This window comes from Alosa alosa, chromosome 13 (genome assembly GCF_017589495.1).
Source record: "Alosa alosa isolate M-15738 ecotype Scorff River chromosome 13, AALO_Geno_1.1, whole genome shotgun sequence".
NCBI lineage: Eukaryota > Metazoa > Chordata > Actinopteri > Clupeiformes > Clupeidae > Alosa > Alosa alosa.
The window spans coordinates 24,857,781-24,875,230 of NC_063201.1; the positions used below are offsets into that span (position 1 = coordinate 24,857,781).

The window sequence follows — 17,450 nt, forward strand, 5'->3', positions numbered from 1 at the left end:
ACTCAGCGATTGTCAGTCTATGCCTACAAGAAATCCTGATGAGAAGAGAATGAAACAATGTAATGCTGCTCCCGTGCAATTGAAACTCTCCTAAACGCGCATCTCGTCTGTGATTTGCTGGAACAGTTTGTTATGTTTTTATGGGCTAGATTTGCCCAGGTTGTTTTTGTTGGCGTTTTTGGAGCCTGGGCAAAAACGCGTGGCATCGCTTAGAGTAGGCTAGCCTTAATCAGGCTTTTCAGGTTGAAAAATAGGCTTTTTATTTGGGCATCATTATTGATGATTGATTTCTTTAGAAATGTTGTTTATGTAGGCCTACCATGTATTCAGTGACAAAGACCTCAGTCGAAACGTTGTTAATAAACCACTCTGGGAGTTTAGGAGTGTGCGGGTATCTTTTTATTTTTCAAATGTCGGCTAAGCCCCCAGCACCTGTTTACATTTTGTAGATGTGCGTGCACTCCACTCATTGACCAAAACAAGGACTTAATTCTAAAGCCAAGCTTTAAAAAAACAAGGACTTAATTCTAAAGCCAAGCTATCGGGAAAATGATTCACCTTTGGTCTGTGACAGTGGAAGTCTATGAGTGATTAAAGGAAATTATTCACGCCACCTTGTGTACAAATTATAAAAACGTCAAAACATCGAAGGACGTAGCCTAGCGCAATCTTCATAGCCTACCGGTGTGTGCGTCTTTAACCAGGAGACACGCCCATAGGAGGGACAATAGGTTGTTAAGTAGGAAGGACGTCAGTCATATATCAGTTGTGTTGGTAGGCTACGTTATACTTCAACAGGAATTTTCAACTATGAGCTACCCAGGAGGACATCCCGGAGGGGTATGTATAAAACATATTTTTCCAACGGTTAACCACTTTTAGATTACACATTGCTTTGTCATATTTTAAGGAGCAGCATAGGCCTACCCTAGGCTGTTGTCAACAGAAAACATTGAATGGGAAAACGAAACGCGCCAATGTTCATACTTACTGTATTTCCTGAACCGAGGCCCATTTTGCACTAACCTTCATTTGCACTACCTTCATTCACAAAGTAATTTCTTATAGTAGGATTATGCAGAAAACTAATTATTTTTGCCACCTTTGTAACATTTTAGTTTTAGTTTACCGTGGTGTAGGCCTATGACTTTAAACAGCGAGTGTGCTTGGTATGATGGTCAGCTCTAATGCAGGGTAGGGGCAGGGTTTTGACAAGCACAAATTCACCTTGTTCTTGCCCCATCTGAAATGACTCCTCTACTTTTGCTGCCCCCATCCTTTCTGTATTTGTTGTGTAAAAAAACGTTGTATATGATGGCACTGAAGTCTTAAGTTAGTGAATTGGCTAACAGTGTTAGTTGGTAACCAAATAGCCTACACATTGCGCTACACGCTGCGTAGGCTACGTGCATTCTCTCTCCTGCTGATTTGCGTTTAGTAGCCAAGTGCGTAATATTGCAAAAGTTGAAAAAATAAATGTGTTGATTGTAGCCTACAGAAAATAAATAGCCTATCATACTGTCAGTTAATTGCCAACAGTGCAGTGAAGAGTTTGGAGAGTAAAGTTATAGGGCAAGTTTGAACTGAAAATAAAATAATAAAATAAAATGATTTACGAACCAGAACATAAAGACCATGACACATACATGACATACTTCTATTTCTTGCAGCTGTTAAAACACCCGCTAGATAGTTTAAATACCCACCAACATTTGTTTTTGCAGTAGGCCTACAGATTATTTCTAAAAGTTATTTGTCTACTAGGCCTAGCCTACTGGCTGATTTATCAAACGAGTGCTTTCTCGTTCGTCCTCCGCAAACTACAGGTGTTTCGGTAGAGAGCCATTGAATAAGCGATGCCAAGCAATTTCTGTAACACTTTTTGTGACATTCAGCAAATATCTCCTCATTTAATGTAAGTTCCTTCGGACAATAGGCCTACGTTCTACTCTACGTGCAGTTGTCCTCCGTCTCAGTTGCATCAGTTTTCTAATTTTGAAGGTTCTAAAACATTATTATGCTTCACTGAATCCTTCTCATTTTCTTTCATTTGTCCAGCTAACTTTTCCATTGAAACTAGCCATTTATGATGGATTACACACTCGACATTCTGAAATGTCCTGCACGATCAAGGCCAAATTAAGTTATCACGCAGCCACTGTGTCAGCAGCATGAGTGCTGACGGTGACGGTGCGTTTCTGATGTCAGATTATTATGTAGGCTAGCCTACTAGACTGTTCTCACGTTGCAGCGTTTTACTTATATGAAGTAGCATTAATCAATATGAGGGGCAGAGGGGGATAAATGTTGTCCCCACCGGGGATAAAAATAATTTAGCAGAGGCAGGGATAGGAAAACCAGAAAACCAGAGGTGCCCCCTACAAATCGCACCCTGTGTGTTGGGATGGGCACGCACGCACGCACGTAGGTCTCAAATTGCGTAAATGACTGACGCCAGTTCCGTTTCCATAATTACAATGTTATGCTTTGGACAGGATTCAGGCATAGTTTAATACTGCACAGTTTTACTGGTAAACTGGTTAACCTCTCATTGAACTGTAATAATCTAATGCTGATTTCTAGAAAACTCAGAAGTCATAGATGGGGTGGTCTCCCAATTTCATTCCAGACAGATTTAGGGCTCTATTTTGATGATCAGAAACTTATTTTTATTGCAACACGCTGCTTATTCTTATCTTACATTCAGTCTGTGGCGAATTTTGCACCATGCTCTTCACTTTTAGTAAGCCTTGCGCCCAGGGGTGTGGCAGAAGGTGTGGTCAGACGCATGATCCAAAAATCGCTATCTCACACCCTCTAAAAAGCATTACATCACTGACCAAGAAAAACCTGGGTCCGGTTTCCCGTTAACGTTCACTCTTAGCGAGCTACGAAGACTCCAGAGGTAAACCTTTATAGTCGTGGTTCCCAAACTGTCCCTTAGGAGTCTTCTTATGAAAAGCTCCTTATGTCCAACGTACAAGGCACTGTCCATCCTGAAGGTGCTGAATTGGTTGACATCGATTGGCCAGAAAATTGATTTTTCACTTCACGGGCAGGCATGACACCAGCTATAACCCCCTAACACCTTAACCTGTTACGCCATCCTTCATCACTCCATATGAAGAACTTATTTGAATAATAGTATTTCATTGTTTTTTAATCACAGCTGATTGACCAGCAGCCTCATTTAATTCAGTATTTTGTGCCATTGGTTAGCATTAAGCATATAAGCAACCCCCATTAAACATAGTAGAAGATGGTGTGGGGAAAAAGCAAGAAATAAGAGAATAAAGCTTTTAATTATTTTCAAATGCATGCACATTTTATTATTTGTGTGAAAACATTTCCAGAATTCTTAATTAGCCTACTTACATAAAATCATTGGCGAATCAAAACAGTGATATTGTACAATATGAGTTGCATGTACAACAGAGATGTCAAAAATTGCTGTAGGCTACAGTCGAGAGCTGAAACATTGCTACAACAAGGTGCAGCTAAGAGAGTTCTAAGAGTGCTCCAGAGTCCTAGCCTAGAAATCTAGACGTGCCAAATTACATTTGCTGCCCCTCGGACTGAGCACTGCGAACGGTGAGTGCCCAGACCCTACATTTTAATGTGGGTCTGGCTCGTCAGGCTAGGCTACCAGAGTCCAGACCACTCTTACCAATGAACGACGTAAGACATTCGTACCAAAGTACCTTTTGGGAAATGTGTGAAATGTTAAGGTAGAGATTACGAACTACATAGCGTTAAGAAGGCTTCGGGAAGGGGGTGCTGTGGCGCAGCAGGCTACAGCGCCCGTACTATGTACGGGCCCAAGTGCCCATGGGGACCCAGGTTTGAATCCGACCTGCGGTCATTTCCCGATTCCCACCCCATCTCTCTCTCCCACTTATTTCCTGTCACTCTTCACTGTCCTATCCAAATAAAGGCAAAAAGCCCAAAAAATCAACTTTTAAAAAAAAGAGGCCTTTGAGAAACCAGTGAACCCTGGTCTATAGCGAAAGGTACATGTAAAGCACACTGTTACGTAAGCAGCCCTTAGCAAGTTCTCAACTTCTCTGCAGGATAAATAGCCTTAGGATATTTTTTTCAGTCATTCAAACATTACTGTATTGGGGTAAGGGTTGCTTTTTTCAGGCTTGTAACCCCTTGTCAATCAATAGTGAAAGTAAATAACTGTGTAGAACTGTTTTGCCTATGAGACCACAGTGATGATAGTGTCACTTTGCCTTTTGTGTTAAAAAAAAAGCAAGTGCAGAATGCATGTAGTCACAAACAGATTTCAGTAAAGCAAGGTTTAGTGGAATCTCTGTGTTCTATACACGGTCTCGCATGCAAACAGATTTCCTCAAATGCGCCGCTGACTGGCAAAATACAGATGCACTGTTTGAAGTTGCGCTGCTTGCTGTTAAAGGGAATGACAGATGTCACTCTCATTGCTTGAAAGGATGTTATGCCAAAAATACACCTATGACTGATTAAAGAAGCCCTATGCAACAATTTTAGCAAAAATGACCATAATTATGCAGGTTGAGAGTCGTTCTGATGGTTCTACAACACTTTCTGGGTTGTTTGGTGGGTGCTTCGTCTTCCCCTATTGCTTCTCCGCTGATAAACCGAATATGCAACTTTCTGAACCCGGACCGGGTAAATCTGGATGTGACTCGGCAGAAGTATCCAATCACGCCATTGATTGTAGTTTCTAAGAAGACTGCAAAACGGAAGCACAATAAATGACTGTCCACTCTGAGATAAGTGCAATCAGCAACCCCAGTTATGCAACAGTGTCGCTGACCTTTGCATTCTAAGCATCTTATTGTGCATTGCACCTGAAGCACAGAATGGAAAGCTTGCTTGGGCACATTCATTCTCTGGACAGTCCCATAAGTGGTTGGTGTTTGTATTGGCCACCATCAGTGTTGTAGCATACTGTTGGTCCTATTTTCCTGACGTAAAAACCTGGCGCAAAGCGGATTATTATTCCGACGCAAAGTTTATTTATCTTACTGTCGGAGTTTTCGCCATGCCCTGTACTGTTATTAAGCTTTGCGCCCAGGGTTGTGGCAGAAGGTGTGTTCTGGCGCATGATCCAAAATTGCTATCTTACACCCTCTAAAAATCATTACTAACCAAGAGAAACCTGGTCAGAAATCCTTGGTGAGTTAGTTGTTTATATGTTATTTTAAGAGCGCATTATCAACAGTGATATGGGCGGGTGCACAACACACCCTGCTTCTCTCATCCACAGGAACGCGCACCAGCGCACATTCATGCAAATTACACGATTACAATGGGAAACATAATTATAATAAGGATATTACGACATCTCACAATGAGTAGTTATTCACCATCATTTGCAAATTGGTAATGATGGATAAAAGTGATTAGGCGAGAGGCACATATGAAGCACAGCAACTTCTCTGCAGGATAAATGTCCTTAGGTTTCTTATTCAGTCATTCGAACATTATTGGGGTAAGCGTTGCTTTTTCCAGGCTATGTTTTCGATGGTAACTCTTTGTCAGTTAATAGTGAAAGTAATTAACTGTGTATAACTGTTTTGTTGTTGACTATGACACCACGGTGAAGTTAATTTCACTTTTCCAATGAGTTCAAATAAGAGTGCAGATGCGTGTATAGGCTATACTCTGCTAAGTTTTAGTAAAGCATGGTTTATTGGAATACCTACACGGTCTCACGTGCTAGCAGATTCCTTCAAATGCACCAGTAACCATCAAAATACTGATGCGCTGTTCGAAGTCGCGCTGCTTGCTGTTAAAGGGTATGGCAGATGCCACTCTCATTGGTTTAAAGGATGTTACGCCCAAAACACACCCATGACTGATTAAGAAACATAAGACCTACCTTTAAAAAAAAAAAATCTGGTTCTAAAAATATTTATCAATCCTTTCAAGTGCATAAAACATGATCTCAACTCTGTACATGTGCTTGGGTGTTGATTGGAGCCCAACCGATATAGGATTTTAATAACCAATACCGATTTCGATATTTAAGGATTTCAAAAACAGATAAACGATAAATCAGCTGATGTTCTTTTTTAACAAACATAATGTAAAAATTTAGGCTACTCTAATATTTAGCATATTGTAAAGTTCTGATCAAGGTTAAACGTGTTTAAATAGGCCTAACTACTGGTATCTGGTATTCAAATGAAAAACTCTATTATTATAATAGTCAGGTCTTTGTTCTTATATGTGATAAACACCATTGACACGATAACTTTCACGGTACGGTATGTACTTTAGCCTATGCTTTATGAAGTGTTTTTGTTTGTTTGTTTTTTTACACACGACTAACAGCATTAAACAGTGCAATAGTAACAGGTTACAACAGCATTAAACAGTGCAATATATGTTGCATGACTGGAAAGGAAAATTGCATAATGTAAGAACATCCATACTCTCATATGACTTCAGGCTTGAACACATTGCCAGCGTTGCAACTGTGGAACGGCTCCGTCGTGTGTTTATTTTCAATTCGGTACCCATGTTAACAGGTTACAACCGTGTTTATGTTTCACAAATACACAGACAATCAAGTTAGCCTCCACCACTCAACCAATGTTGATGCATGATCCATTATTTTACTGTTTGCCGTCATGTTAAGCTGGAAAGAGAATACTGGAACTGTAGATGATGGATCAGTATTAAGCTGGAAAGTGAATACTGGAACTGTAGATGATGGATCGGTATTAAGCTGGAAAGTGAATACTGGAACTGTAGATGATGGATCGGTATTAAGCTGGAAAGAGAATACTGGAACTGTAGATGATGGATCAGGATTTGGCTGGCTGTCCTTTACTTCATTTATAAACTGCAATACTGATATTGGCCGGTAATATTGGCACACTGATTTATCGGTCAGCCTCTAGTGTTGATGTGTGCATTGATCCTGATGAAGTTGATTTCCTCTGTGTGTCAGTACGGAGGCGCTCCTGGAGCCCCAGGCTATGGAGGCTTTCCCGGCCAGCAGCAAGACCCTCTCTATGGATACTTCACTGGTGTTGCCGGCCAGGTAAGTTGAAGGTCTGTGTGCTTCTGTGTGTTTTTTCCTGTTTAGTTGCCAGTGTAGTTTGGAGTTGATGAGGTGTGGACTTTGAGTTTCACCTCTGATTAGAATGCTTATTATCATTTTCCCTTTGTTGTTGCTTAGATGTTGTGTTTGCATTTGTTACTGTATGCATTGAGATGTGTATCTTTGGTCACATAGGATGGCCAGATATCAGCAGAGGAGCTTCAACAATGTCTAACCCAGGCCAATTTCTCTGGGGGATATAAACGTAAGTGTTTACGTCGTCTTCTTTTATGACAGAAAGAACAGATTTGATTTGTACAGAAACAGTTGAACAGTTTAGCTGAATCAGACCAAGGTTTAAGAAACCTAATGATTCTTTGAAAATGTGAAATAATTTTCTCTGTTTACAAGTCAAAGAAGGACTATTTATTAAATTAGAACAACTATCTTGCTTTGATTGTCAGCAGTAATGTGAACCTTTCCTAAGATGTATGTTTGTATTATCATGATGTATTGTATTATCATGATGCTTACTATTGTTCGTCTGACTTCCAGCTTTTAACCTGGAAACATGTCGACTGATGATCAGCATGCTGGACGTATCTTTTGTAGCACCTCCACACAAACACAAGAGAGTGCACAGACCACATGAAAACAGTGCACCTCCACACGAACACAAAAGTGTGCACAGACCACATGAAAACAGTGCTGGTCATTGTCTTCCACTCACGCCATGTTTAACACTAGAAATGCTGTGCTGTTTAAAAAAAAAAAATGACTTTCTTAAAAAAGGAAAATAGTTCTGCTGGTGACATTTTGAGTTTAAAATGCCTTGGTATTTGTAGTAGTTTTGAAATTCTTGGCAGTTCTAGTTTTAACTAATACACGTCAACCACCATCGCTGCTGCCAATCAGCAGTGTCGGGACTGCTCAGAGTTTCCTACTCCTGGGAAAGGACTTATTTTGCCCTCGTTAAAGTGATCGCACAGTCCTGGGTCAGCAGGGTGTGATGCTGGTACTGTCAATTTCCTTGGTTCCCACTTCTGCATGCACAGAAACTGTTTAGATGCCCTTACTTCTACTTGTCCAAATGTCCAAAAAGTGAAAGATGATTCTCAGTCTGTGAGTATGCTCCTTAACAGCGCTTTGCTTTAGAGAGACATGTCCTGCACCATGGGCTTCAACGAGTTCAAAGAGCTGTGGATGGTTCTCAACGGATGGAAGCAGCACTTTACGTCCATCGACAGAGACCAAAGTGGGACAGTGGATTCTCAGGAGATGAATCAGGCGGTCACCTCTATGGGTATGGGCCACCTCCACCTGTTTGGCTAGATAACATGTTATGGTAATGGTATGGCTCTGGTGTTTGGCTAGATAACATGTTATGGTAATGGGATGGCTCTGGTGTTTGGCTAGATAACATGTTATGGTAATGGGATGGCTCTGGGGGGTATTCCAAGTACGTGGTTTACTGACAAAGTTAGTTAACTCAGAGTAGGTGGTAAACCTCCTAATAGAAGAGCTGTATGGCTTCATTCTCCTAACAAAACAATACCATAGGGCTCTTGTTGTAGGAGGTTTACCACTTACTCTGAGTTAACTTACCCAGGTTTATCACTAAACCACGTACTTGGAATACCCTCCTGGTGTTTGGCAGATGCTTTTGTCCAACAGTGTGTGAACATCACATTATCTAAAAATAATAGCATAGTTTCAAATAAAGTTGAAAAGGCCTACATTAAGCATAATAGTAATAATAACAACAATATCAATAAACAATGGAAACAATGAGTTTTTATATTAACAAAAAACATAAACATACAAACCATAATTCTGTAACGTAATTAAATTATGTTCTGTGAGCTTCTGTTCTGCTGAGGTTCACTATAGAGGACAGATCTATAATATGTGGAGGTTATTTTAAACCATATATTGAATGTTTTATACCATATGGTGTATGTTTTATGTCACATGGATGGCTCTGGTAGACGCCGGTGTTGTTTGTTGACACCAGTGTTGGTTGTTGTGTCTAGGCTACAGACTGAGCCCTCAAGCTATGAACAGCATCGTAAAGCGTTACAGCTCACATGGGAAGATCACCTTTGATGATTATGTGGCGTGCTGTGTGAGACTCCGATCCCTGACAGGTGAATATGACCTATGCTTTAATTATTCTGTGATGAATTGGCTTACTGCATAATCTGAAATGGCTTAGGCCTACTGTAGCACTTTTAGTAATGTTTCACAATAGCTGGTAAAATACCCATGAAAGCCCACATTGATATTTAAAGGTACACAAAAAATGCCTGAGCCTGTGTAGTGTACCGTTAACCAATCTGCGTTTCACATAGATCTGTTCCGGAGGAGGGACCAGGCTGGTCAAGGGGCGGCTACATTTCAATATGATGACGTAAGATTCCATATCAACTCCAATTTATTATTTCTTTATTTGAAATGTGGGTAAGGACATAAACTGTAAGTGTTGTTTTATTTCTCTTTTTCTGCAGTTCATCCAGTGCACCATGACTTGCTGAAGAGGCTAAGCATAGGACATTTCGTGGCATTCCGTGGTTACGGCATGCTATAATACCGCTGACCAATATACTAGGAATATTAATCATTTATGGTAAAGCAAGGTGCCTGCTAAATGAATGAAGTGTTTTTTATGTTTTTTAACCTTTCCATTAACACAAATTACTTTTGTAAACAACTCAGTTTTTTATGTCTTCCATCACTGTGTCTAACTGGATTTCATGCCTTCAACGGAGAACGTATGAAAAAAGTGTATGAAGTATAATAAATATGTTCTAAATACAATTCTGTTTGCCTAATCCATACGCACTCCACTTTGTGGACTTGTTTGGGTCTACAGTGGCTTTTGTAGCCATTCACAGTATCTCAGTGTATTTAGAGAAACCAAGAAAATCTGCACTCAACATTTGTTGGCAAAGAAACTAGTCGGGTATGATACAACTGATAACGTTTTGTAATTTGGAGGCTATGTGAAGTTTCTTTCATGGGCTATTTACATTGTTCATTTTAAGTCGGATTATGCTCAAAGTAGTGTATTCTGTGAAACGGTGTATATTATTTAGGATATTAGATGACATAACTGTAGTGGTTCATTTCTAGCCACTTTACAGACTTCTATTCAGAAAGTCAAATCGCAAAAGTAAAAGAAAGAGACATTTTTTCACATGTAAATTGGGAAATTAGTTCGTAACATTCCACACTTTGAAAGGAGGGAAACTGACTGTTGATCAAATGATACTTTTACCTCTGAAGGGTTTTTGTATGGAGTATCCAGATGGGTAAGGTCTTGTCACAGGGGGAGTCTCACCCCACAAAGCCCTTTCTTGACGAGTATCCAGAACTGCTGAGGTATCTCTCCACTCCACCCTACACTACAGTTGTACTCAATGCTGGATGTCAGGTCTTCATGAACACTCCACTTTTGTGAAGATTCTGGAGGATCGTGGTAAGAAATGGGAGACCTTTTCAGTGAAGTGGATGGTCATATTGAGTCAGCCTTATGATGGGAAATCTGGCATAAAAGGGTAGGTATAATGCTTTTTACGCAATCAGTAGACTTGTAAAAGCAAAATAGGCTGGCTGTAATGTGAGATGTGAAATGGTGTAATATTTAAACCCCCATTTATAGGCTTAATTCAACTTATTCACGCAGCAGCCATTGTGTAAACCAAAAGGAGGCTATGAGGTACAATGACTATGGGCCCTATTTTGACCATCAGAAATGCAGCGCATAGCGTATTCTTATCATGACGCAAAGTTTATTCTTATCTTACACTCAAATTTTTCGCAATGCCCTTCTCTTTTGTTACACATTACACAAAGCATTACGTAATTACATAATTGCCATGGAATAGAGATCTACCGGTAGTTTTGTAGTTAATGATCAACAATTCAGCTTTACTCATTGGATCAGATCTTTGGAGTAAAGTAGACAGATTTTTCTTTTTTGCTTTTTCCTGTAATTGCTATGGCAACAGTAGGAGGAATTAATTGCGTACATAATATTGAAGCATCAGTTCCATACAGTCACCAGTAGGTGGTAGCAGTAGATAGCGAAAGAGTCCACATGTTGCTGTGGAAAACAACTAAATATCTCATTGTTTATAGATGGATTAAAGAAAAACTCATCACACTGATGTAATAATGTTTATTCAATGACAATACAACAATAACAATGTAATAATTGAAAGAAAAATATAATAGTAATGATGGTTGTTAAAAAATATAAATTAAATAAAGTAAAATGAAATAAAATCCTGTCTGAAGTTGAGCCTTGGTCTTTCTGTTCACTGAAATATGAAAAAGGCTAATTTTAGTATACAAGCGCACCAACTGGCATGACCATGAAATAAACATCTCAAAAAACAAAACAAACCAACAAAAAAACACATCACTGAATACAGACCTGACTAGTAGTTTGCTAAATAACGGAGATGCTCTTCTATATCCTTTAATTTCTGCTGATTTTCTTGCTTTTTAGCCCTCGCCTTCTCCTTCTTCTTAGCGATCTTAGCCTCCCAATTTCGCCAGGAGGCCTCAATTCGTTGTCGTGTGGCCTCTTTCTTTAACAGCTCCTGTCTTTTCTGCAGCTCTCTCTCTGCTCGAGAAATTGGGCAATCAAAATACCCTAAACAAACAAAACAATGTATCTGGTTAGTTACACAAAAGACAAACTTCATTCTAGAGATATTAGATTTTTTGGGAAACTGGTTAATCTGGTATGCATGAGTGAAATAACATGTTGAATATCTTACATGGGTGGTAATCTTGGTCTCCTTCCTCCTCCTCTCTCACATGTGTCCGTTCAATTTTCTTCTGGTAGTAGTTTTTTACGCGTTTGTTCACCCACCCAAAAACCCTCCTCGGCACACTTTTGTCCTGTCTGGTCCCACTGTCTGCGTTTGCTGCGCTACTGAAGTCTGTGGCACCTGGAGTTCTGTCGTCCTCAGCTGAGGTCAGGAGAACGCTCCCAGACAGCTCCTCCACCTCGTCATCACTCACACCTGCCACACCCGCTCAGGGCATGCACTTGCTCTTCTGAGCAAACCTGGGGCTCTTCGTGCTTCATTTTTCCCCTCCATTCTTTACCTCTGTCCATCTTTCTCTCTGGCTCTGTTGTCCTGGGCGTCTCCACCACAACCGTTCTTTTTTCTTCCATCTCAATTTCTCTCTCTTTTTCAATTTGTATCTGTTCTGTTGCTTTTTCCTGCTCTTCTCTCTTTTGTTCCTGCTGCTGAGCCGCCTCTCTTTCTGCCTCCAATGTTCTCTCAGACGGCATGATGTCCGTGTTGTTTCCATTAAGAGTATCATCAGAGTCCCTCTGCTGGAAAGGTGTTGAATCAGGCAGAGTCTCCACTGGGGCAGGTGTTTGGTCGACAGTGTTCTGTAAGGATGACTTAATGCGGCGTGGTGTTGGCCGGTGATTACCAGTAGCTTGGACCACTGGCTGATACAATCCTCTTGGACGTTTCCTTCTTGCAGCGTAATGGATTGCTACTTTGTCTGTACTGTTTTGGCATTCAGACCTTTGCATGCTAACCTCCACAGGTTTATCTTTTTTCTGGATTGGAGTTTTTGCTGCCATCTTTGGTTGGTCTAAATCCTGTTTTTCCACATCATTCTGTTTATATATTGCATTCTGCTGGTCTCTCTCAGTAAACCTTTGGCTTTCAATCTCTTTTCGCTTTTGAATTCCAGGCAGTTTTTCTTTCTCCGTTTGCCACTTTCTCTCTCGTTCTTTTTGGTTTTCAAGCTCTTTATCTCTCTCCATCTCCTTTTGCTGCCTTTGCTCTGGGTCCTTTTCCATTTCATCCTGCACTTCCTTCTGTTGTGCGTTCTCTCTCTTGTGCTGTTGTCTCTGCCTCTGCTCTTTCTGTTGTGCGTTCTCTCTCTTGTGCTGTTGTCTCTGCCTCTGCTCTTTCTGTTGTGCGTTCTCTCTCTTGTGCTGTTGTCTCTGCCTCTGCTCTTTCTGTTGTGCGTTCTCTCTCTGTTGGTTTTCCTCCAACATCTCCTCGGTTTCCTTCACTGTAAGGTGTGCGTCACATAAAGTTAATAAGCTGTTGTTGTTGTTGTTGTCATTTTTGTTGTCCTGATTTTCTTCTCCTTCTCTCCTTCGTTCCTGGGTGAATAGTTCTTCATCCATAATTTGCTGCCCCTCTTGCAAACTCCCTCTCCTCCCTTTCACCACTCTCTGCTGCGTTCCACCCAGGCAGTCCATGCCCTCGTTTCCGCACTTCTTGACCTCTTTTCGGCCCTGTTTATTCAGCTCTGTCAGCTCCGTCAGGGTTTGCTCTGTGGCATCCATCGTTCTGGCCACAGGTCTTCCTCTTCGTCTGACCACAGCACATGTATTAGTTTCTGTCTGCTGCCCTTGAAGACCCTGTTTGTCCCGCTCCTGTCTACTGTCCTCCCTGCTTTGCTGATGCTTCCTCCTGATCTCACTCCATTTGTCCTCACTCTTCATTAGGTCCACACCTCCAAGCCAGTCATCTCCCAGTTCCTCGTGCTTCTGCTCTGTTTCTGCCTGTCCTTGTTTGAGCTTACACGTCACTGAGGTGTCCTGCAGAAAAGGCTGTTTGTTGTGCGGGGAGAGAACTTTGATTGTCTCTCCTTTCTGCCTCAGTTCTGCCAACCAGCCGATCCCTTCAGTAGTTGGTTTCCTCTGCTCTACTTTTGCTATTTTCTCTTCATTCTCAGTTCCTTTCTCTTTCACGTTTTGTTGTTTCTTTTCCACTTCTTGCTTGATTTCTCTCCTCCGTTCTTTACCATCATGCATGTCTTTCTCCAGCTCTGGTTTCCTGTGTGTCTCCACTGCAGTTACTCTCTTTTCCTCCCTCTCTCTCTCTCTCTCTGTCTTTCCACTTTCATCCATTCTTTCTCTTTATCTTTCTGCTGCTTTTCTCGCAGCCTCAACAGCTCCTGGTCCTGCAGCTGAGCCGCCTCTCTCTCAGCCTCCAGCTTTCTCTCCATCTCTCTCTCCCTCTCCTCCCATTCCTTCTGTCTTTTCTTCTCAATCTCACTCCTTCTTGCCTCTTGTGTCTTTCTCTCCATTTCTCTCTCCATCTCAAAATGTTGTTCCATTTTCTTTAACTCTTCCTCCATCTCTTGCTGTTTCTTCTGTTCTCTTTGTATCTCTTTCTCACCTTCATTTTGCATCCTCCTCTCTGCATTCTCTTCCTGTTCCTTCACAGGGCACTCTCTCCCTCTCTCCATCTCTGATCCCATGTCTTGGCATTCCACCTCCGCCTGCTTCAGCTCAGTCTGCATATCCAGGTGTCTGTCTTTTTCCATTTGTGTCTCTGTGTGTCTCAGTGCCTCCATTTTCTGTAAGGCCTCCTCTCTCCTCTGAGAGATCCCTCTGTCTTTTTCTATCAGACGGTCCATCTCCAGTAGCCTGGCCTCCCTGTCCTGCTGGCGCTTTCTCTCCATCTCGCTCTCTCTTTCCTTCAGGTGCTTTGAGTTCTTGTTCTTGCATCTCCAGCTGTCTTTCTTTTTCCACAGCTCTCTCTCTCTCCATCTCCATCCTCTTCACTTTTTCTTCAAGTTCTTTCTCTTTCTCTTTCTCTAGGGTTCTCTCAGACCACTCTTTTTCCATGTCTTTCTTTATCTCTGCCTTTTGGCGTTTCAGCCCCTCCAGTCGCCTGGACCATTCCTCCTCCAGCTCTCTCGCTCTTCTCTTCTCTATCTCCCTCATTCTCTCCATCTCTCTCCATCTCTCTTGGTCTCTCTGTCTCTCCATCTCTGTGACTTTCTCCAGTTGAGCCATTCTGCCTGTCTCTGCCACGGCCTCTCTGCTTTGTTCCATCTTGAGGTTGCTTATCTTGGATCTGCTTGTCTCACTGCTTCCTGGTATTACCTGCCGTCCATTGCCTTCCAGACGCAACTGAAATAAACAAATGCCATGAGATTTAATACATCATCTCTGCAGTCATGTAACTTTTAGTTGTGAAAGGACAAGAAAAGCTGGCATGCAACTCAGGCCACCAATGGCAGAGACATTGATTCATATGCCTTCTCTGTTCTGGACTGTATCCACTCCAACATCAACTCCATCAAAACTAATGGCCACTAATGTTAGTATTCTTACCTTATCTGCCTCATTCCTGGGTTTGGTCTCCTTGTCTTCCAGTTTCTTGATCTTTAAAAGTATAGAATCCAGCTGTTTTCGGAGCCTCCGGAATTGCTCAATCTCCTCCCTCCACAGCCAATTCACTGGACTTCCTGTGCTTCCATACTGGTGTGGCTTGCTGAGAGTCTCGGAGCTCCTCATGTCCAGCTGTTGCTGCTCCAGGTGGGGCCATCTGTCCTTCTCCCTCTGCTTCTGCTGCTGCCCTCTCTCATCCCCACTCATGTCCTCACTCTCCGTGCAGGTCCCTGTCTCCGACATGGCCTCCTTCTCCCGCAGCCTCTGGATCTTAAGATGAAGAGCGGCCTCCTGTTTTCGCAGCCTCTTCAGCTCCTTCACCTCCTCCTCGGTCAGTCTCCAGGTCTGCGAGGCGACTGTCTTGGCCCACTCCTGCCGCACCACCTCGGTCAGTCTTTGCAGCTTTCTTTGTTTCAGTTCGTCTAGTTTCCTCATCTTCTCATATTTCTTTACCACCTCTTGTATCTGCCTCCGGCCATCTTGGCTGATCAGGTCCATCTGTCTCTGCAGCTCCCTGCGTTTCTCCTCCTCCTCCATCCGTCAGAACTCATAGTACCTCTGATCCGCTTGCGCCCTGATCCTCTGCTCAGTCCTCCGCGAGGTGTAGCATCCACTCAGCATTCTCTGGGCAGCTCCCAAGCAGCCGGTGGGCTCTGCGTCACTGTCGGACAGGTGCTGCTGCTGCTGCTGCTGCTGCTGCTGCTGCAGGTGAATATCCAGGTGGTCGGCCATCTTGACGGCCATCTTGTGCTGCGTGTTATTCATGTCGCGGTATTGCTTACTGTATGCATGTGTTGGCTCCATTGGTGTCTCAGAGTAGGCATGTGCACGGCTCCTGCCACCCTTTTTGCCTCGTCTAGAAACTCCTGAATTCTTTGTGCTGTTAATTGTCAAAAGAAATGATCATCATGAGTTTGAAATCCATCAAATTAAGCTAAACATTACATTTGCATGGCCATCAAATAGGGAATTCATGAAAGCAAGTGTTGTTGTCTCACAGGAGCTCATACCTGGAGGTAAAGGGATTACTGCCACTTCCTTCACTCTCACCCTCATGTTGTGCTGCACTGGTCAGGATTTGGTCGAAGGGTTTATCATCTGATCTCCCTTTTCTCCGAGATCGACGATGATGGGATTCGTCAGGAAGTCGGCCATGGACCGTCAGCAATGCTGACTGTATCCAATCAGCCATTTCCTGGCTCTGTGACAGCATTTAAGAATGGATTAAACATCAGTGTAAGTTAAGTTGCTAACAGGATGTGACTTTTTTAAATGACCAAATTCATGCTCTTCAACAGGTCTATAGTCTGTGGGAATATCTGTAGAGGCATATAGAGATAATCATATAATAGGCCCTATTTATATAATCATATCATATAACAGAATATCATATAATGGCAGTATATCATCTTTTATAGACTACTAACATTTACTGATAAGAAACAAATACATGTTATATTCTCATATACAACACTCATTTCACATTTAAACAGTATAATACAACATCACCCTACCTGTCAAAGCACTTCAACCAGAAAAAAAGTTATTAGCTAGTCAACTCAGTAAGAGGTGTTGCTCGGTCCATCTATAAATCCAAATGAATGTTTCACTTTTATTGATTCATATAGGGTTCCCTTTCACCATGGTAACCCTCACTATTACGTTCAAAGATTCTTTGATGAACTGTCTCTGTTATGATTGATGTGTCACTGTCATTTGGAATCATAGCAATGTCGCGGGTTGATGCATGCCCTTTTATGGTTATGGTGGTATTTAGCGGAATCTTTCGTCCAAGAAGAACATTACAATAGTTAAAATGAACAGAAAAGGGATTTGTATAAAGTTGGTAAGCCTACATATATCGAATTAGTAATAATAACAATAAAATCAATACAATATCAAATAATGTGACCCTGTTGTAAATTGAAGTTAGCCTATTAGGCCTAATCGGACTCTGTGTAGACGGGGATATTAAATGAACATTCAATAAACAACTCATGTAATCAAATGTGTTGTTTAGAATAACACTAGATAATAGTCGAATTCTTGATGTCCATGCCTGTGATGTCCATTGTCAAAACATTTTCAAAAACTGAGTGGAAAACGTTTGCGTTGACGCATTGGACTCCTGATAGGCCTATTCCATAGGCCTTCCAATAATATATTTGCCTGAGGAAGACCCAGCCGGGTCAAAACTTTGCAACACAATAAATATATGGCAGTTTTAGCAGAGTG

At 41.8% G+C, this 17,450-nt stretch overlaps 2 protein-coding genes and 1 long non-coding RNA gene across 3 annotated transcripts; 1 reads left to right on the forward strand and 2 right to left on the reverse strand.

Moving 5' to 3' along the window:
• Positions 1-701: 701 nt before the first annotated feature.
• Positions 702-9,856, forward strand: sri (sorcin). Its single transcript, XM_048262117.1, has 8 exons — positions 702-840; positions 6,947-7,039; positions 7,235-7,304; positions 7,595-7,638; positions 8,195-8,342; positions 9,073-9,186; positions 9,391-9,449; positions 9,547-9,856. The coding sequence occupies exons 1-8, from the start codon at positions 811-813 to the stop codon at positions 9,571-9,573; spliced, it is 585 nt and encodes a 194-aa protein (XP_048118074.1). The 5' UTR covers positions 702-810; the 3' UTR covers positions 9,574-9,856.
• A 1,425-nt stretch (positions 9,857-11,281) lies between these two features.
• LOC125306117 lies at positions 11,282-12,959 on the reverse strand. Its single transcript, XR_007195497.1, has 3 exons — positions 11,827-12,959; positions 11,478-11,699; positions 11,282-11,361 (listed from the first exon to the last, which is right to left on the reverse strand). It is a non-coding gene; the product is annotated as an uncharacterized LOC125306117 (long non-coding RNA).
• A 1,362-nt stretch (positions 12,960-14,321) lies between these two features.
• Positions 14,322-16,796, reverse strand: LOC125306118 (golgin subfamily A member 6-like protein 2). Its single transcript, XM_048261293.1, has 4 exons — positions 16,730-16,796; positions 16,226-16,416; positions 15,159-16,095; positions 14,322-14,954 (listed from the first exon to the last, which is right to left on the reverse strand). The coding sequence occupies exons 3-4, from the start codon at positions 15,750-15,752 to the stop codon at positions 14,328-14,330; spliced, it is 1,221 nt and encodes a 406-aa protein (XP_048117250.1). The 5' UTR covers positions 15,753-16,095; positions 16,226-16,416; positions 16,730-16,796; the 3' UTR covers positions 14,322-14,327.
• Between the last annotated feature and the right edge of the window lie 654 nt (positions 16,797-17,450).

Coding starts and splice junctions, on each gene's coding strand:
- sri (XM_048262117.1), top strand. CDS start 811: ATGAGCTACCCAGGAGGACATCCCGGAGGG. Junction 841..6,946: donor CAGGAGGACATCCCGGAGGG/GTATGTATAAAA, acceptor TCTGTGTGTCAG/TACGGAGGCGCTCCTGGAGC. Junction 7,305..7,594: donor TTTCTCTGGGGGATATAAAC/GTAAGTGTTTAC, acceptor TCTGACTTCCAG/CTTTTAACCTGGAAACATGT.
- LOC125306118 (XM_048261293.1), bottom strand. CDS start 15,752: ATGGAGGAGGAGGAGAAACGCAGGGAGCTGCAGAGACAGATGGACCTG. Junction 14,955..15,158: donor CCAGGAATGAGGCAGATAAG/GTAAGAATACTA, acceptor TGTTTATTTCAG/TTGCGTCTGGAAGGCAATGG.